This window comes from Dermacentor albipictus, unplaced genomic scaffold, assembly GCF_038994185.2.
Source record: "Dermacentor albipictus isolate Rhodes 1998 colony unplaced genomic scaffold, USDA_Dalb.pri_finalv2 scaffold_15, whole genome shotgun sequence".
NCBI classification, from domain to species: domain Eukaryota; kingdom Metazoa; phylum Arthropoda; class Arachnida; order Ixodida; family Ixodidae; genus Dermacentor; species Dermacentor albipictus.
Genome location: NW_027225569.1, coordinates 5,117,738 through 5,139,022, shown reverse-complemented (window position 1 = coordinate 5,139,022; position 21,285 = coordinate 5,117,738). Strand labels below are relative to the sequence as shown.

The 21,285-nt window shown below is 47.8% G+C and overlaps 1 protein-coding gene across 1 annotated transcript; it reads right to left on the bottom strand.

Annotated features, from left to right (window-relative positions):
* Nucleotides 1-8,726: 8,726 nt before the first annotated feature.
* LOC135918533 (vacuolar protein sorting-associated protein 4A-like) lies at nucleotides 8,727-18,874 on the bottom strand. Its single transcript, XM_065452148.2, has 3 exons — nucleotides 18,655-18,874; nucleotides 10,199-10,679; nucleotides 8,727-9,493 (listed from the first exon to the last, which is right to left on the bottom strand). Exons 1-3 carry the CDS (start codon nucleotides 18,831-18,833, stop codon nucleotides 8,870-8,872), a joined length of 1,284 nt encoding a protein of 427 aa, XP_065308220.1. The 5' UTR covers nucleotides 18,834-18,874; the 3' UTR covers nucleotides 8,727-8,869.
* Nucleotides 18,875-21,285: the final 2,411 nt, after the last annotated feature.

Sequence of the window (21,285 nt, the reverse complement as noted above, 5' to 3'; positions counted from 1 at the left end):
ATTCAAGTGTAACATAGAAATTTTTTTCCGCTGTAGATGTACCATTGGGTTCAATTACAGAATTGTGATATCATTTTTCATTGATGAGTTACTTGGTTTTAAACTTGATAGTTTAGGTTTCTGAAAATTTGCGATTTCGGTGAATGCTTAATAAAAAATTGACAACCTAAATGAAAAATTCGAAACCAACAGTTACTAGAATTTAGGTTTTTCTTTTAAATGCAGCAAACCTCGTCAAATTTGGTGCATTGGTTGCCGAGAAAAACGAATCCTCCTTATACATGTATTTAGATACGAGCACCCGAGCTAAAGCTTCCTCTTAAGGAGGAGACTGAGCTCCAATGTGAGCCCCCCCCACTCCGAACGAAATTTCTGGCTACTCCACTGGACAGCAGCGACATGGGTGTCAGTGGTAGAAATGAACTATCAGGCTGGTTGTAGGAGCTAAGTGCCCGCGGAACAAATCGTGGTGGTGAATCTTGCCGGAGTTCTAGACTTGCTTGCTGCGGTGGCAAGTTGCTGCTCTCCAGACGATCAACATAGGTCATGCGAGGCTCTCGGTAACTCTGGCGTACCAAGGTGGGCGGTATCGCATGAGAGCGATCGTGAAATGCACACTGATAGCACACATGAGCGTCATCAACAAATTTAAGGCGTCGAAGCTCTTCTTTAACCACTTGCCAAATCACCGAGGAGATATCGTCATGGGCTGGGTTGCACACACTTGCAATAGTAGTGACATTGTCCAAGCGTGCGAAGTTTGATCCAATCCTTCTAATTTTCAGCACTTCCTTTAAGAAAATGTCCTACTCTGTCTTCCTCTGTCATGGTGGCGCTGACGATTCCGCATAAGGTCAAAACAGCCTCTACGTACCTTGTACAAATTTCGCCAGGTAACTGAGCTTGCCAGGAAAGCGTCCGCTCATCCTTCTTTTTCTTAAAGATCGGGTCCTCAAAGCACTTGGTGAATTCTTCTACGAAATTATCCCTGCTTGACAGAACGTTCTCGTGATTTTCGAACCAGAGCAGCGCGGTTCCGGTGAGAAAAAGAATTATGCGGATCCCACACACTGTGGGAATCGATGTAAGCGACGCTTTCCGTTCTGGATGCTTTGATTGATGATAATTAGCGGTGATGTTGAACGCTAAAGCTTAATTTCTTCAACATTTAGGTTAACGGGAGAGTGGTGAGTTGATGTTAAACATTACCTAGCGTGCACCACTGCTGTTTGTCTGCGTAGTACACAGAACACACAGTGAGAGGTGTTTGCTTGAGGCGTTGTTGTGCACTCTATTTTATAACCTCTGAGAGGGTTGGATTGGACAAACTATAATAAAGGTCCTGCAGGACGCACGTCAGCGCGCAGTGTGCGTCTCCCACGCAGGGACTCACTGGGAGTACCTGGAGGCCGCTGCGCGAACCTGCTGGACGGCCCGTTGCTGGTCTTGTAGAAACGGGCTTCGTAGGGTCTTCTCCCACTTGTCGGAGGTAGAATCGGGCGGAGCCTTTCTACAGTCCAGGAGCACGTGTGCGAGTGTCGCTGTGATCCCCCACGAGGGGCACGCATCATCGGGGTAGACGTCCGGGTAGATGATGGGGAACGTGGCGGGGTTGGGATAGGTGTGTGTTTGTAAGAAGCGTAGGGTTAGCTCCTGCGGCCAGTTTAGTTTGGGGTGCGAGGGCGGAAATACACGTCGTCCCAAGCAAAATGTTTAGTGGTTTCGTTGTAAGTTACTGGGGCGCCCCTGTTCGCCTCCAACTCATCGAGACGCGGTTGCCCGAGGGTGACGGAGCGGTCAGTAAGCGCGCGCGCAGCGTCCACGGCTGTCTCGTTGAGGTTGGGCGAGGCGCCCGGGATCCGACCTAGGTGGGCGGGAAACCAGTGGCCCTATAACGTAAAGCTATTCCAATATGTTTTATTCTAATCTCCTGACGTGAAATTTGCGTAACCGCCGACGCAAGCATCGGGCGGTCAACCACGGGGTTGTCTCAACAAACCAATCATACGCTTTCCTCGTTCATAGGAAGTGACTTTTGCTTGCTTGAAAAACGAATAAAATGGCCTACACTGAGTGCCTTGTCTTATCTCTTTGGCTAAAGAAAGGCGACGAGCACGCTCAGGTGTAGAGGGATTCGATGGGGCCGAGCCACGGCACTGAAAATCGATAACCGGATGAGGAGGTTGGTGCAAGCGTCTGCGATTGGTCTGCTTTGCCTTACTTAACTTGCGGTGTGTAGTCGAAAATTGCGGCGGCATGCAACGGAAGGTTCAGAACACCGCTAAAAAAGGATCCTTAGAAAAGAAAAGTTTGCTGAGCGAGGTCATACATGTGCCGAAAGTGCTGGAAAACGTTACACGGCCACGCAAAAAGTTTTAATATACGCAAATAAACCCATGCTCTCCGGCAGGTGCGAGTAGCCAGTGCCTGAGCGATCGGCGGCAGCCATCTTTCATTCCTTTCGGAACGGGGCAGCCTGCGGCTATTCAGAAGAAAACTCAGATTTGTTCGGCATATTAATGCATCTTTAACGCGCACACGTCACTTTGACGCAGTGAGGTTTTGCAGTTTTGTGACGTCGTGTGACAGGCAGGTAAAGTGGGTGCCACCCGAAAACTTTAGCCGATAGCTAATGGCCAAAAGACGTCGAATCAGAATTAACTATTTTTCTTTTGTTCGGTCAAATTATGCATAATCAGCGTGTATACGTCATATCATATCGGGAGCTATCGCGGTTTTCCTGGCGTCGAGTGACAGACACATGAAGTAGGGGTGGTCTAAAAAAGTTTTTGACCAATCGTGGAGCGCTGATTGCAGAAACAGAATTGAAAAGTTGGGAATAGTTTTAGGTTACAGTGCTCCAGATGACTTTGTGGTATTTGAGGGTGCTCGGAGCAGCCCCGCGGAGGACGCGTAATGCCTGGTCGGAGACGACTTTTCTTTCGAACGTTTCGATGGTCTCGAGTCGCTGAACATTGTGTTTCGTTTGTCGTAGAGCATTGCCAGGGCTATGGCCACTTGCTCCGCTAACTGGGGGTCGCGTGTGAGTACCGTGGCGGCGTTTAGTTTCCGCTGCGAGGGCGAGACCTCTACCGCGGCGAAGGCTCGGTTGCATTGGTAGGCGGCGGCGTCCACGAGGGTTGGGCGATGTCATTTCCTCACATGGTACATCGAATTGTGGCCCAACTAATAAACTTGAATGGGATTATGGGGCTGTACGTGCCAAAACCACACTCGGATTATGAGGCACACCGTAGTGGCGGACTCCGGATTTATTTTTACACCGTGATGTTTTTCAACGTGTGCCAAAATCTAAGTGCGCGTGCGTTTTCTATTTCTACCCCGTAGAAATGCGGCTGCCGCGACTGGTATCCAATCTACGACCTCTAGCAATGCCATAGCCGCAATCCTAACGTGACGAGCACAGAAGTGTTGATTTGACGGTCGACCGCTTCCGTAGTGTCCCTTGGAACCTGTGGTGCGCTTTCATTAATGCGGCTCTGCTTCTGCAAGCCCTGCATAAGTTGCCCGCTTGATATATTTGCATGGCGTTTATTTTTCAGACATATCAGCAACGTACTGTACCGTACCTTGAACTTAAGCTTACGCTGCTTCCAACCAACCGCTATCGTATAGTAGTGGAGTTTCCTTGCCTTCTCACGTCACCTCTCCTCCCCCCGCGCTCTCTTGCATGGGAAATGCCTCTTCTGCTCCCTCCTCTCTACAATTCTGTCTTCGTCCCCTCTGTACTCGTGCCTTAGAAGAAAGGGAAGCGCTGCAGTTTCTGCAATTCTTCTTAAGGAACTCCTGGAGAATTACAATTGCCAAGAGGCTAATTCAACGTGGGGGGGGGGTGAAAACGAGTTCCTCCCGTGGTCTTTCCTCTCTGACTCGTTCTTATCAGGTATACAAACACTCGGACCCACACCGCGACGCTGTGTGCCAGACAGCAGCACCCACAGCTGCAGCAGCAGTGCGAAAGTCGAAGGAAGAGGCAAAGAAAGCTTCACTTTAGAAAAGGCTCTCCCGTTGTCACATCGAGGCATCCGGCTTTTACTTGTCCCAAACTTTGGAAGCATACCCTGGATATGTTCATGTTACTGGGCCTGCACAGTCTATGGAAAGTGGGCATGGTAGTCCGGAATGCTGACATTGACGCTCGCCCCTGCGATGCAGCGTTTTATTGAGAGCACTTTATATGTTAGAGGTGCACTAAAGCGTGAAAGTGATCCTCCAGAAAGGATTAGTACGGTGGATGAATTTGCGAATTTGAAGCGTTTTCAAAGGGCGCTCCAGCCATGTCGGTGGGTGTCTTTTTAAACATTTCATGTACAGTATTCTCGCTTGTTTGTTCGCCAAGCCGGCAATAAGGAAAAGAAAGTGCTGCCGTGGTCTAAAATGGTTGTGGTATGAGGCTGCTGAGCCAGCTCTCCTCGGTTTGAGTTCATTTTTGTGTATTTTATAAATCTAATAAACAGGTACACGTATATATTCGGTACATCACGGCGACCAGTGATTCCAGGGCCACATATGAGCCCTCACTTTTACACAGCACAATCCCAGGGATCGGCCCATGAGAAGAGGCGAAAAACATGCTTGAGACAGAAAGTGCTGGTAACTCCCTAAAAAAGAACTTTCCTTTAAAAGTCTCATCAATCAAAGACTACCAGGTTACTGTGCACTTATGCTTACAACGTGTTGCGCGATATTCAGAATGCGTGATATATTTAGACGTGTATATCCAATAGTTGCTATGTAGCAGCTTAAGTGGGAACTGAGGCGAGCTACTTTCGCTCCAGCATATAGCGTTTTTAGGCTAGGAGCCGCTAGGAAGCTGACTCAGCGCACCTGCCGGTGTGTACAAATCATGCCTTCTCTTTGCACACCTAGCTAATGTTCTGACAGATACACTGTCAGAACATTACAACCAATCACAGGAACTATATTGGCAGCTCTATTTATAAGAATTTGATCGTCAAACTGACGGCATGCCATCATGCACTGAAATCACACTTTCGCTGTAATTAAAACCCATCCCTCATGTAATACCCCTACTGGGGCCTTTGAGATATAATAAATGAAACGAAATGTAAGGTGAATTCGACCACGGCGTCCTGCACACGCCAGCCAATCGAATCGTGTTATACTTATTTCTTTGTTCATGTGGTGTTCGTGGGCTTGTCTTTCACTGCTTATTCCCAGCGATAGTAACATCTTGTCGGAATGATACCGATGGCTTGTGAAAAATTATAAATATATGACCGTTAAATGATGGTTAATTTTTATCGTATACATTAGACAAAGCTTGAGGCAACAAAACCAGAATTGTGTATTCAAGGAAGTCTTCTGTATGTTTTGAAGATCAGTGATTTAATAAGCTAGGATGTTAAGAAGGACCCCTAGGTATTCTTATTCATATGCTCTAGATAAGGCTGTGCCGTTCGTTACAAACGCAAATTGTCAGGCTTCTCTATTTTTCTGTAGCGGTAATTGCTCTGTATTTTTGCGTTTTGCATATTAACTGACATTTTGCACTTACGGCACCACTCAGTGTCTTAACTCATGTATTGTTATATTGATGTCAAGAAAGAAGGTTGTCATAGGTGTTATTTTTCAGTAAATAAAGCAGTCCTCGGAGAACTTTTAGTTTTATTGTGATGCAAATATATGGACACTCCAGGTGCATTTGTAGCGTCGCCGTTAGGTTGCGTATAAATTCATAATGATAAGAGCTTGAACAAAATGGCGATGGAGTGAAAGGACACAGGACGAGCGTTGACTCACAACTAAGTTTACTGAAACACACATCAGTAATATAAGCGACACAAGCGATCACATGGTCAATCGATTAACGCACAGCCAGGCCACGTGGATACAGGACATCTGTTACCGTATGTGTTTCAGTAAACTCAGTTGTGATTCAGCGCCTGTCCTGTATCCTTTCACTCCGTCATCGTTTTTTTTTTTTCGCGCTGTTACCATTATGAATGTATAGCAACTCACCGAACTTTCCACTTTAATTCCGTGTGAATTCCAAGGGCGACGATATCGTCGCCGCGCGCCGTACGCTGAACGTGCAAGTCAAAGCGTGCGAAGGTGAGCTGGCGAACGCGGCTCAATCTCGTGTGTGTGAGTGAGGAAGGTTTGCCGATAGCGCGCCCTCTCCTGACGTTTCGGCTCCCGTGTGGAAGACGTTTCGGCTCCCACACGGGAGCCGAAACGTCTTCTTTTCTTTTAAATTATTGTTTGGCCGGCGAAGTACCCCGGGTTTTTATTTAGCTTTTAAACATGATGCTATAACGTCGAAAGTGTAACGAATATGCTATGAGGACACTGAGATGATGACCAGTGAATGTCGACAATGGTGTGACGACGACGGTATGACGAAGTTGGGATGAGGACGACGGCACGACCACGATGGCATGACGATGATGGAATGAGAATAGAAGCATAACAGCAACTATCTGGCGGCTATTCTATTAAAGCTATGGCAGTACGTTCGATGATAGGATGAAGACGGAATGACGTCGATGGACAGCCGAAGGCGCAATGACGACGGTTGCGTGATGACAATGGGGTGATGTGGCTGAAGGTTATTACGATGACAAATTGACAGCGTGATTAAGACGGGATGACGACAATGGTACGACGACGACTGTGTGTGACGGCGACGGTCTGACGACAACGGAATGACGAGAGTAAGGTGTCGAAGTTTGATTGACGGTGATGGAACAACCGCGATAGCATCACGACGACAGATGGCAACGAATGAACGACCACGATGACATAACAGACATATGACGACAATGGAATGACGAGGAGTGTATGGAGACGATGGCGTGACGATTACGGCATGGCGAGATTTGGATGATGAAGCAGCAGGAGCGACGATAGCACGACCACGACAGCACTACGATGCCAGTATGACAATGGATGCATGACAGCAAATTCCTGTCAATGATGCAATATAGACGACGGCGAGACTATGGTGGCATAATCACAAGCGAATGATGTCAGTATATTACAATAGAATTACGAAGAAAGATTTCGACGGAAGGATGAAGGCGTTATGATTATGATGGAAACACAACAGTGGGACGAAGTTATTGAAGTGATAGCAAAATGACTGCGTAAGGACGATGTCAAAATCATTGCGTGACGACCATGGCCAGTGGTGTGATGACAATGTGTGATAAGGATGGCACGATCACGACGGCATGACAGGAATTTGATAACGAAGAGTGACTAAGAACGACGAAATGACCAAGAGAGAATCACGACGCCGTTGTGACAACACGTGCAACCAATGAGAAGAGCGCAATAACAAAACTAGTATGACGGCAATGCAACGATCATGATGAAATCACGGCCACGAGCAGCCACCTATCGACCCGCCCTATTACACAACTTGGGCCAATGAATCAACGTAAAATGCGACTTGACGATGACATGGCAAGAGTCACATGACGAAGTTGGAAGGACGACGGTGGGCTGACCACGACGACTGGATGCATGGATGGATGTATGGATGGATGGATGGATGGCTGGAGGCATAGATAAAGAGATATGCTTAAAACAGCTTAAGTACGGAAAGCATGATAACTGCATTAAAATTGTGAAGGGCTTTAAAAAGATGGGTCCGACTATGTTACAAGATGTCCTAGCAGGTTTCGCATGCCTTAATTTGACACCGTGTTTTTATCGCTGTATTTGTGTATCGGTAAAATTTCTTTATATTTTCCACTCTGACGGTGGTTTAGTTGACTTAACTGTTTTGCTATAAATTAAGCTGAGGGTTTTGCTGCGAGTTCCGTGTTTCCGTCCATTCTTGACATGAAAGATGAATGGCTCTCTATCCATATGTATAGTTTGTCACCATAGACAGCTCAGCGCTAGTTCTTCGCACAAACGTACAAGACCCCAAATAGGCATTGAATGATCACGCTTGATTGCCGACAGCAGAAGGCGCCGTTCATTCTTCATGTTGCAGCTGAGCCTGCTCATCTTCTGCTATATAGACGTCAACTGACCCAGTGGCTTATCGTATTACTTGCAGCAGTGCTCGGTGGCTGTGGCTGTGCGCTGGTCAGCAAAAGCTCCTGGATTTCTTCGCAGTACCGGCGGTCGCATAGCAATGAGGGAGGAATGCAAAAACGCTCATATACCGCGCATTGAGTGGACGTTGATCAATGCCAGGCAGTCAAAGTCAAAGTCAATGTTACAGGGTGCCTCACTCAGATCATGTGCTTTGCACGTAATATACCAGAATTTGCTTACATAGTTTCGGCCTTATTGGACTACAGTTAACTTCTAATAACGATCGAAAGCTGACTAGCGTGTTTGTAGTCTTTTAACAGCCCAATAAACGCAACATCAGTGTGAACGACACAACCGCTTTGTAGTCCCATGTCTCGCATGGTTAGAATAATGTAAATCGGTCCCAGCTGATTCACATGAAGGCGTCACTGAATTTGGGTTCTGTATTTTGCCATCACGCTCATCCCGTCGCTCTCTCCTTCAACATTCCAAAAGGTTTAAAGAAACGTGAGATCTGGCTACGTGCCTGAATGTTGCAATAAAGCTGCCTAGTTCTCAATTTGAATTACGCCCAAAAATATGCACTCTCTATGCTAGAGCAGCTCCTACACCTCGGAAGAATAAACTTTTATTTATAGTTAAAGTACCGGAATTGTGGTTTCATGGCACCACGCTTAAGCCGGCAGTAATTAGAAAAGGTAAAATTGAAATTTCTAATAACAAGTAACTAATTGAACCGCGTTAAAAGAAAAATCGGCACGGATGCGTTGTAGGAAGAATCAAACGAAGAAATGATAAAAATCCCCCACCCCTCCCCAAAGATCTTCAAATGTCAACAAATAATGCAGTTCCGCACTGACGATTTCGACGACGTCCTCACCGCCACCCCTCGGAGTGGTGGTCTAGGCCTCGCGTTCTGCGCCAGCACTCGGGTCATGGCTCCAATGGCCTTCTGCAGTTCAGCGTCGACGGCGATGAGCGGCGTCGCGCTGGGACATTCGGGGCCTGTTTCCGACACGCTCGACAACTGCGGCGGCGTCAGTTCCTCGTCCGGCTCGACCTCTCCGACGCAGAGGCAGCAGCAGCGTGCGGGTCCCAAACCGGAGACGCTGACCAGGTCCACGAACCGCTCGTCGAGCTTCTCGCGCGACTCGATCTGCCAGAAGGGGCTGCGCAAGCACATGGCGAGCTCGGTGCTCGTGAAGCCCTCCGTGGCGTCCGCGATGTCTCCGAGTGAAAGGGAGGCCGAGTAACCGTCGGAGCCCGAGAGGAGATGCTGCGCAATCGTGGCCCGGCACGTGTGGTCGGGAAGCGGGACGTAGATTCGCCGCTGGAACAACGCCTGCACGCCAGCGGTCAGGAGCCAGGGGCTGTTGGTGACGCCAACCACGTACTGGCGAGACGCCGAGTGGCCGTCCGGGTCGTCGAGAACATCTTGTATGCACTCGGAGAAGACCTGGGATGCACGAAGATTCACGACGTTGGAAAAGAAAGAGTATCGATTAGTAACAGAAGTACAGCACGATGCAAGTACTTATGCAGCTCCCTGGATATGCATTGGCATGAGTATATTCACCATACGTTGGTGGTAAAGCAGCGCACTGAGAAGGACAACGCGAAGACACACGAGAAAACACGACACTCGCTGTGTCTTCGCGCTGTCTCAAAGTGTGGTTAGGGTGTGCTCCATTGAGAGACAGTTCATTCCCTGCTATATACCTCACTTTTCCCTCCCCAACCTTCGAACCTCTCTATGCATTACATCCTCTGCAAGCTTCCTTCGAGGCACTGAATGTTTTACCCAGGTCAAGTGCCTTAATCGGCGACGTTGGAAGGAGAGCGTCTTAAGTCGATGGGTTCGTGAGTGTGGCCTTGACAAGCGACAAGCGCCCTATCCCCACTGGAAGCGAGGCTAGGGCGCGGGGCTTTCTTTGAACTTTCGGCTGTTTCCATGTCGTGTCGCCATCTCATACTTTGCATACACGACTAGCACCAGATGATCTACGTGCCACGCCTGTAATTTGCATTGCCAAACTTTGTGAGAGGAACGTTAAGAGCATGTTGCGCTATCCTTACATATATCGAACCTGTGCCATTCACCCAAACGACAGCATTGATGTTCAACCACCCAGCGCGTCTGTTTTGTTCGCACTGCATATACCTTGGACGCGTGCTCTGCTCCCGCCATGCATATCTCGTCCACCCTGTCTAGGATGACCACCGTCGGCACCACCGCTCCGGCGGTGTCGAAGATGCTCCTGACGGTCAGCTCCAGCTTGAGCTTCGGCTTGCGCAACAACTCCGGCACGTACACGTAGGACACCGAACAGACCCGGATGCCGCTGCTCAGGGCTCTCGCTAGGCTGTGCTTGCCGGTGGCCGCGGGACCCGAGAGGAGCACGGTCCTCCACGGCTTATGACTGTCGCTAGGGGGCGTCCGGGAGCCGCCGAAGCTCGGGATCTGCATGAACTGCAAGAGCTGCCGCAGCACGTCCGGAAAGCCGACGTCGACGCAGCGACCGCAGTGGCGGCCCAGAACGACCAGGCCGCCCATCTCGCAGACGTAGCGCTTGTCGGCGGTCCGGGTGCGGCAGGTAGGTAGGGAGATACGCTCCCATCGTTCAGGCGAAGCCACGTAGTGACTGCGGAAAGTAAATACTTGTGACGACAGTGAAAACCGACCGCTCCGAAAAGGAAATGTAACTTTTGTATCAATACGAGGGCCCACTACTGGGACATTGTTGAGACTCACGCAACACGCACACACTTTCTCGAGAAACGGAAACAGCGGCTGTCGTTTTTGCACTTTGCCACAAAGACAGACACGCATCCATTTACTTTGAACCTTTGTCTGTTTCACGTCATTGAAAGCTTAGCCCAACGTTTCCATTATTGAGAACAACTTCCTGTTATGATGCTTTCAGGCACCACGAAAGACGCCACAGATGCCGCGGATGCATGATCCTTATGTACCAGATCGCACGACAGCATTTGGCGTTGCCTATTTGTTTGCCAGGGAAGACGCTCTAGTAAAAGTATTAACGAGAACGTGAGTGCAGCGTGGGTGGAGTCACTTTTCGTGCGTCCAAGCAAAGAGTCAGACGTCGTTTTTTAACTGTCTATTGACTATTCAGTCTTGCTTCTGAGTTATTAGTTTCGCGAAACCAAGACGGCCAAGGAGCGTGCGAGACACACAAAGGCGTGTGTGTCCGGCCCCCTCTGTCACTGTCTTGGTTTTGCGCTGCTGCTCTTTCGTCATGTATCAACACACCCAGCCTGCTCTCGCTTGCCTGTCAGTTAGCCATTCCGCCTAAGTGCAAAATCACACGGTTCTTATAGCAACCCACGCGCTGCTGTATTAGCGTCTGGAATATTCCTGGACGATGGGGGGGGGGGGGGGGGAAGAATGGCTGAGCATGCTTATAGACTCTTACTCACAATTCACTCCTTTACTCATTTATAGGCGGCTCCCTAAAAAGATAGGTGCCGATACATTGGTGAGGAGAGATTGAAGTTAGTCACACCCTTTGTTATGGCATCACCTTTCTTGGCGTTTGCCTAAGGGTGAAGGACGGACCTTCGGCTCCACGTAATTGGGAGGGTTCTGAATGGTAAAAAAAAAGATTGGGCAGCGGGTGTAACGCAATCCTCTCAGGGCAAAAATGACGAACCTGTTCGAAACCAAGTGACCCCTTCAGCTTACCAGCACTGATAGCAACAGCTGATATCGTGAACTAGTGTAACCGATGCGAAAGTTTTATTCATCTAATAAAATTGACTGATTTTTGGAAACAGGTTTTTACTATACACCATGAACGAGCAAGAGCCAATATACAGAATTGCACCGCCTGAGTTAACGGACCACTGCTTGCGCGCTCATGGGGGTGTCTTGGTTCTGGTTTTCATGTAGTTTCTATTTCTCTACACAGGGTGTTGTAGCTCACTTGCCTCAAGACAAGATACAAAAGATATGTACGGTACACAAATGATGCCAAGTTGGCGTTCTTGAGTGCCCTGTTGAGCAGCAGTTATGGAGAGAGCGATGGGCTAGTTGGTACCGCACCGCGAGCTGCGTAGCGCGAAACGAGGCACGCAGCACTCGAGAAACACGTAGACGAGTGCCGTGTCAGCGGCTTCTCTGTCGTCGGACGTGCACTGTATGCGCTGCGCACCACGCACATATCAGATGTAATTATTTTTTTTTTGCAATCAGCTTCACTGACCACAAATAACAAAGTACGTTTTAAACTTCCCTTTAACTGAAACACAAGACGTTAATCTTAATTGTTGTTGACTGCATTAAAAAAAGTTGACAGCCACTTTAGCATAGGCTAAACTGAATGAAGACAAAAGCCTGCGCGCTCCCGAGACATTCATTACATAACTTGTCATTGTCATTGCAACGCGTTGTTATTTCATATAAATTGTTTTCTGCCAAGTAAGGTCGTGGGTTTGAGTGACTTACTTACCTCTATCCTAATTAACTGTTCCCTAATTAACTACGTATTAATTAACAGCAATGGTCGTGGTATCGACTGCATTATTCAACTACATCTTATTAACGGTGCTTTAAGAAACCTTGCCTTAATTAAAAGCAAGGACAATAGGTTTCACTCCCCCAAATGTCGTGGGTTAAAGTGGCTTAATTAGCTTTACTTTCAATAGAACCAAGGGTTGTGGTTCCGAGTGCCCTAATTAACTGTGACTTAATCAAAACCAGTGGTAGTGGGTTCAACTGCCTTAGTTTATTATATCTTATTACCTGTGCTTTAAAAAATATTGCCTTAATTAAAACAAAAAGTCGTGGGTTCTCGTCTCTTAGCTACATCTTATTTACTCTGGTTTGAAAACTTTGTCTTGATTAAAACCAAAAGTAGCGTGTTCGAGTGCCTTAATTACCTATATTTTATTAACTGTGCTTTAGGAAGCTTTGTCCTAAATAAAAACAAAGGTAGTGGGTTTGAGTGCCTTAATTAACTATGTCTTATTAACTGTGCTTTAAGAAACGTTGTCTTAATTACAACAAGAGGTCGTTCGTTCGACTGTCCTAATTAACTATATCTTATTAAGTGCGCTTTAAGAAACTCTGGCTTAATTAAAATCAAAGGTTGTGGGTTTGACTGCCTTAACGTTTTTTTTTATTCATTACAATACTCTCAGAGCCGTTAGAGAGGGGGTAAGTGGAAAAACAAAACAAGCAAACAAAAACAAGTACAAGCCAAAGGCAAAAATTATAATGCAGATGCCTGTTCAATGAGAAGCTTGGTGATGGCTATCTTAAAGGATGGCGTGTCTTCAATGCAGGCAATAAGAGGCGGAAGGTGGTTCCACTCTGCGGTAGTCTTAGGTAAGATGCAGCTAGGGATGGCAACTTCATGCGGACGATCAACACGTGATATTTGATGTCCCAATTAACTACGTTTTATTAAGTGTTCGTTAAGAAACTTTGTCTTCATTGAATCAAAAGGTTGAGCGTCTGCATTAACTTTGCGTTAATCAACGACAAAGGCGGTGGTTCGAGTGCCTTAACTATATCTATTACATGTGTTTAAGAAATTTTGCCCTAAGTAAAACCAAAGGTAGTTGGTTCGACTGCCACAAACGGCCGTAGGTGGCACCATCTATTTTAGCGCCATTGAATATTGGTGCCATAACACCGGACGGGAAATTTTTTCATAATATGAGGATTTCAGGCTTTAGGCATAAAAGAAGAAAAAATTACCGACGATTACGTTACTTCCTAATGCGAAATTTGAGCGCAGCAAATAAGCTGTTTCACCTTTTCGATAGATTGAGGCAAAGAAATCGAGCAACACATGTATGCGCTATCACAGAATTTTTTTTTTATTTTTCACACGTATTCCTTTAACAAAGACTCCACTAACAGTTCTTGACAGTCATGAAGGAAGCTTTGTGGTCGGAGAAATATACTGATATATGTTCGACTTGGTACACCAATGCTTGATTCTCAAAGACGAGATCTATACAAGTGCCTCGCGAGGTTGTCACAGCCGTGGGACGCGTTACGAGCGAGAGGAACGGGATGTTCTCCCGCATAAGTGTTAGGAAATTGCTGTTTGTCTTTATGTCAACATTAAAGTCCCCCACTACTAACACCGGTGTGGATCGATGGACGGTTAATGTGAGCTGCAGGAGGTGCACGACGTCTTTCGTGAGTGCGGTAGGGGCGAAGTAGGCAGCTACTACCAGCAAGCCGTTGGGCAACTTTGCGGCGCACAGTTCGCCAACTTCAAAGTTCGAGCCGGCGCTTTGACAACCGGAAACTCGCAGGAAGAGGTGGGAAGGGGGCGGCGTGTACACCCAGCGGCAAACGTTGGGGGCAGAAGCGCGTGCAGCAAGCGGACAACACGATAAAGGGAGGAGGGAAGAGATAGCAGCGACTGACTGATGCCGCTGACGCCGATAGTGAGTCAACCCCAGCTGCGGAGTTGGTTTCAGGGACAACGCCGCCGATGCCGACACAAACAATATGATACCCTCGCTTCCGCAGCGCTAAGAACCAGGGGGGGGGGACCCTTTCCTCCTCTTTCTGCATGGCGGCGACGGCGTTCTATGCAGTCACGTTATCTTCACTCTCTAGCGGCGTCAGCGGCATCCAGCGGTATCAGTCGGTCGCTGCTAGCGCTGGGGGGATGAAAGGGGGGCGGAGCTGGTTACGAGGCCGACGACGACGACGACGACGACGACGACGACGCGAAACCCAGGAACGGACGCCAAAGAGCTGCGCTCTAAAAGAGAAAGAAAACAACATGCAGCCATTTTATTTCAATGAACATAGTTGCTGGAATATATAGTTATCGAACCATGAAAGAAAGTCCGCGGTGCTTATCAATTTGTAACGTGACTACGCTCTTTATCCAGCGATGTTAGCGCCGTCAGACAAGTGTTACTTGAATATTCCATGGTACACACGCTGACTGAACGTATGTATAGGCGCAACCGAGACGAATGTTTACCATGTTACCAGGCGACAGGCTACATGTTGTTTATCACGCCAGTGCACGATCGTCTCGGACACACCGCCACAGCCTCCTTGACGTTTCCAAATTTTGCGAGTTGTTAATGCGCTAGCAGTTTCACGAGTTCCAACGGAGAAGTTGTCCCTTTCTAGCATGGCCCACCAGCACATCAGCAAGAAACTTATCTTGCCCAAACTGAAGGACAGGTCCACTACCTTCAATCCTTCATCGTATATTACGGCAATCTTGATGCGTGCACAGGTGATCGTTGGTCCAAAAGATTATGTTCGAACGCTGCATGAAAGCACCTCGTCATTTGACAGTCTTTCAGATCTCGCGCGCTTTCTTTTTTGGAGATTGGCAAATTAAGCCCTCCTAAAAAAGGCTCCTCAAAGGTCACAAAGCAAATTTCGTTTATACGCTGGAACTTGGTACGTGCCCTATTGGGAGCGCTCTGCCGCAAGGATTTTTCAAATTGGTTCTTTAATAGCCGAGTTGGAAATATTTCAGTAAAGCGAACCCATTACCTGAGGAGGCGAGCGCCGCTGCTAAGAGGGACGCTCTCTCCACTTGCCCCGTCTATCCCCCCGCAAGCGAAATTCCATCCCTGCGTTCTCCCATACCGGACTTCGAGCATCACGTGACCCATACGTCGCGGGACCCGCCTTCTTTACTTTTTTCCGCTTGCTTTTTTGCTGCGCAGCGCACTTCCGCTGAGGTGTCGCGCGCGAGCTGTTGCGTTTGTTTCTTTTCGCGTGGCACACAATTTTGTGCGCTGTGGACGAGAACACTTAACTAACGGTATAAGTCAGTGCTACACTGAGGAAGCCGCAAGCGGATCACAGAGCATGATACCGTGCTGCAACACGGTAGAAAATGACAGTTTCGTTGTCTGCGCGCACGACAGCACGACGTGGGAACACGCTGACGAAACGGAAGCACATCTTTCTGCATGGCGAAGTGCAAAGGAAACACGAAGACATTCGGTTTCTGTGTTTAATGATTTCTCCAAACTTTATTTCGTCTGTTGAGGCAAAATATTACACGAATATGACATGTTCCCTAGAATAATTCTCGAAGTCACGTGCCACTATGAGCCACGTCACAGCACTGGCTGTACCTAGGCGCACTTGTGCGATATGGAGCGACACTGCGGCTGGGAAAGCAGCGCCGCCGAGAGGATGGGCAAACAAAGTTTTGCTTGAAATTTGAGCTCTTTCTGCGGTGCGTAGTTATGTAATGCATAGGAAACACGATTGTTAGTGGGCTTTGAATGCACGGCGCTTGTCAGCTCAAAATGGCCAGACCTGGCGAGCAGCCGTTTCAGTTACCTTAAGGTGAAAGTCAGTTAGATGCTTCAAAATACGCTCCACATTAGCTCCAATGAAAGTTTGGCCCTTACATTAGTAGAAATATTTCCCAGTTAACTTTATATACTTACTTATTGGCTATGGTGTTGGGCAGCTAAGCACGAGGTCACGGGATCGAATCCCAGCCACGGCGGCCGCATTTCGATGGGGCCAAAACAGCCGTGTACTTAGATTTAGGTGCACGTTAAAGAACCCCAGGTGGTCCAAATTTCCGGAGTCCCCCACTATGGCGTGCTCACAATGAAATAGTCATTTTGGCATGTAAAACCTCATAATTTAATTTTAAATGTATCCGTTATGCAGTCTTTCGTCGCATTGAATCTGGTCTCGTGACAAATGTTCACCCACCCGCCGAAATGGAAATTTCGCTTCTGCGCACAAGATGCTGACGCGAAAAACATTAATTTAAAGTTTCTGGAGTCTTAGTGTACGAACGAGGATATGGATTTGTGATACGACATAGCGTGTTTCGTACGATTGCGTTTGACCACCTGGGTTTCAATAACGTGAATTCCATGCGTGGCACACGAGTGTTTTTGCATTTACCTCCATCGAAATACTGCCGCCACGAAATGGATTGAACCCGTGACCCAGAGCTCAGCGTTGCAAGGCTACTGAGCTACAACGGTGGGCGGAAATTAGTGAAATTGAATTTGGTCAACGTTTGCGTGACGTTGATTCATGTAGTGCTTTTCTTTAACCGTTATAAACATGTTCAGAAACCCCCCGTGGCATGCACCACCACGCCCTTATTCAGCATAACTACTCTGAAAGGCGAATATTCCTTGCTCAAAAAATTAACAGGCTTCATTATGTACCAAATTGGTTAATCATGCTTCTAACTAAATACTGTAAGGCACCTAATGCAATATACAAATTCTAGCCTGTGAGCTTGCAAGGCATGTCCACTTGAAATAAATTCTTAGCATTTCAAAAAGGAAAAGGAGGAACACTACTTCTACAGCTCAAAGACTACACCCCACATCACGCGTTACACTTGCGGTTCTTTATCAATTAGCCAACAGAGGCGTCATGTTCCTTCAGCGTTTCTGGTATTAGTGTATCTGTACAGGATTAACTCTTAGATATTTTGCCAACTTCACGAAGGCCGCGAATAGGGAACGTCTTTTTACCCGCCGGCGTCTTGTAGTACTTCAGCTTAGGACCATGCGACTGGTCAGTAATCACTCATACCCTACTTCATCGCTTCAAGACTGCCATATTTGAGACCCACGGTACACGTTCAAGTATACATACAGAACAGTATAATTAGCACTACCAAAATATACCTGTAGGTCTGTCTTTCCAGACAGGCGCAACCTTTGGGAAATATTGCGCATGTAAACGCGTTAGCGGTGCTTGCCCATCACCATTCGTGTGTTTTCTGTGTTGCGGATTAAGTTGTAGTTATGTGCCGTAACAAAACGGAGAAAGAGATGAAATGAATAAGAAAAGCAGGGAGGTGAACCAGACCAAAACAAAATCCAACTTGCTACCCTACGCTGCGTGAAAAGGGTGAGCAGGAAGATATGGAAATAGACAGCAAGGCGGAGCACGTGCGCACGACCATCTAGATACTCCCAGCACAGCATAACAGTTAACACTATCAAGCGCCAAGCTCGCTGTGAAAGATAGTTGTTAATAATGTTAACAAAGCTTTCGCAGCCTAAAAAGCCTGTTGTTGGGGGTGTTGTTGCCTAGTACCGTGGTATAGACGGCGCGATGTATCCTGACCCGAACAAAAACATGGGCACAAACATACACCCAGCGCTTCTTGTGCGTCTGTTTTTATCTACACATTGTCCGTGTACTTCACACCGGTTATACCAGGACGTTCCTAGCACCCTGCGACGACTTTCGACGCCGGTGTCCCAAGATTTCTTCTAAGAATTGTCTATGATTAACACGAGATTATAGAGCGCCACTGTGCTTGATGCAATGTTGCGCTGGATTCCCACAGCCTTCAATTGGCCCGTCTCATGGCCGTCACGGCACCGGTATTGGACGTGAGACAGCGTTTTCCAGGCGGTGCTTTTCAAAAATAGGATCCCGGCGACATTCAGAACATGAGCCAACGTCACTGGCGTGCACTTTGCTAGAATAAACCAGGCACAGAACGCTTTGTCATAAGAGACACCTGTGTCGTGACGGTGTCGGGAATGTGTTTCACGGCTATGCAAATCAAGCCTTGAAGACTCGGTCGCTGCGACCACAGGGCCGTAGAGTCATAGCTAAAATATCCAAATATTGCCCACAGCTACGCTCACCTTAGCGTCCCGAGCTTGGCAGCGCACACGCGCATGCGGCAGAGGATGATCTCCAGGGCGCTCTCCAGGTGCATGACGGCATGCGTGTAGTGCGCCAGGGCTGCTGCGTGATCGTTCGACACGATTTCCAAGTGCGCAGCGCGCTCGGCGTGCTTGCGAGCTCGGCTGAGGCGGTTCATCTCCACTGGGAAGGCGAATTTTGCGTCGGACACGGAACGGTCGAATTGATGATGATGATGATGTCCTGGATGAGTTTGGCGCTTACCCACTCGCGGGGATTGGCCAAGAGTCGGGCAGACTTTGTTTATGTGTTCAGAAAAGGAGGTAAAAATCTAAAATTTTGTTACATGAAATTTAGCAATCCCTGACGTCTCGTCTTCTTCTTTCTCGCCTGAATGGCTGGCACCGCTGCATGCTAACCGCTGATAGACCGGGTCTCGTCAAACACCAAATGAACGTCCTGACAATCAAGGGATGATTACTGTTCTGGAACAAATGATGAATTTCGACAATTGGAAAGTAAGGCAATGTTGGGTATGGCTGCACTCATGCACGTATTCGTGTGCGCTGTAAATCAAGGTGCACAAGAAAGAAGTTTTGAGAGCTAATGCCACTACATTTCTACCTCCACAGGTGTGATCTAACCGTGTCCTCTTTTGCCTGCAGTGCGGTGGACCCTAAAGAAGCGACCACTTTGTGCTCGCTTGTCGAAATTTTTACTTGAGTAAGAAGGTTCTTCATGGTCAATATAAGCAAGCTGGACCATGGCATGAATGTCGCCGACTTGCTTTTTTTGCGCTTCCAATTGAGTGGTTGTTGTCGCTGAAACGTTTGCAATGAAAGAAAACACTTTACTCTTTACTCGCGTCGCCTGCTTGCCTAAAAGAACCGAAGTTTCGCCCCAAAGGCGAAGCATTGACTGCGATTGCAAATTAGTAGGCAGCTATACGAAAAGTAAAGATAGTAGTTTTGTCGACCATATAAACTTGTAAACATTCATTTACTGAGTAAATTAACAATATGATATGTAAGCGCGACTGAACGAGGACGTAGAAACAAAATAAAACACGTAGAGACAGCGCTGTCACTCTCTGCCTGTTTGTCTGTCTCTGTTTGCCTGTTTCTTTCTACGTCCTCATTCAGTGGCGCTGACACATTCTATCATGGATTCAAACCAACTGGCCTTCCCACGGGTTTTACCTAAATTAACAACGAATAGCGCGCAGAGGACGAGACAGTAAAAGCCAGACACAAACGAACAGTACGAGCGCAATTCTTTTGCAAGGGCCCGTTGTACTAGGAATGTAACTCAGCAGAGTAGCTGTTTTGGGCTTGTTGGTGCAGGAACAGGAACAGGAACGAATAGCGCGCAGAGGACGAGAGAGTAAAAGCCAGACACACACGAACAGTACGAGTGCTATTCCTCTGCGCGCTATTCTTTGCTATTCAAATCATGAACCAAACAGGTGAAATGCTGCGCTGCTGAATTAAATTAACGAGTACTGTGTCACGCGTGCACAGGTAAACATGAACACATTGCGCTCGACGAGCGCGGGAACTCACTGGTAAAATGCTGAATCGTGGAATCGCGGCAGGAGCTGCGATCGAACTGACCTCCGTGTATTTCTCGCTTTAAAGCGAACGAAACGTCAAAAGCACTGCGCATTACGAAGCTGCCGGCCATACGCGCAATCTGCAAACATCGCAGATCGCTTTGAAGATGATGAGGCCCGCGCGGGCGCGCACTTTATCCGCGTCGCAGATCGCTTTCAACATAGGGTGCTCGCACGGCTGCATCGTGTAAGCAGCGGTCACCGGAGAAGAACGCCCACGCTCCCTCGCCTCACCTCCGTGCCTTGTGCGCGACAGAGATTGAGCCGCGTTTGCCGGCTCACCATCGCACGCTTTCACTCGCACTTACAGCATGCAGAACCAGACAAAAATTTTATCGCCCTTGGACTTTACATGGAACCTCACGTTCGACAGCCTAAATGCTCCTGCAGTGTCCATATAATTAAAATCGCAATACAACTTAAAGCTGCCACCGATGGAAGTGCAGTTGCTGTTCGTTGAAATGCCGAAGATGTTCCGCAGCCAACGACGTCTACGCCTCAAGATCCAACTCTATGACGATAAGACACGCCGCCATCCAGACAAAGTCTCAAAGAATACGCCACCGACAGAGGACTTGACTACGAGACGCAACAGCAGCGGGACAATGTGACACAGCCGGGAACCGATACCAAGATCTGACTGCAATGCAATACAAAGAACCACCGAACTCTACGTGCTTCACGACGGCAACAACGCCACAGCTCTGTAGACACAGCAACCGGCCATTCTGTCGTCAGTCGGTCATGCACTACTAAGTTCAACCCTTACAAAAATCATTGCGCACTTGCTGCAGAAATTCTGCATACCCCGAGTCACCCGGGATGCAGAATATCTGAAGACAGGTAACAGACTTTCTGTCACCCCCTGTCACCTCCCAGCGCCCAATTGGTACACCCTTTCTGCAGAAAGTCTGCATACCCCGAGTCACCCGGGATGCAGAATATCTGAAGACAAGTAACAGACTTTCTGTCACCCCCTGTCACCTCCCAGCGCCCAAGTGGTACACTCTTTCTGCAG

Bases quoted from the DNA above. Each gene is read 5' to 3' on its own strand.
- LOC135918533 (XM_065452148.2), bottom strand. From the start codon at position 18,833: ATGAACCGCCTCAGCCGAGCTCGCAAGCACGCCGAGCGCGCTGCGCAC. The intron at 10,680-18,654 runs GTGAGCGTAGCT...TACTTTCCGCAG, and splicing joins GCCAAGCTCGGGACGCTAAG to TCACTACGTGGCTTCGCCTG. The intron at 9,494-10,198 runs GTATATGCAGTG...CGTGCATCCCAG, and splicing joins GAGCAGAGCACGCGTCCAAG to GTCTTCTCCGAGTGCATACA.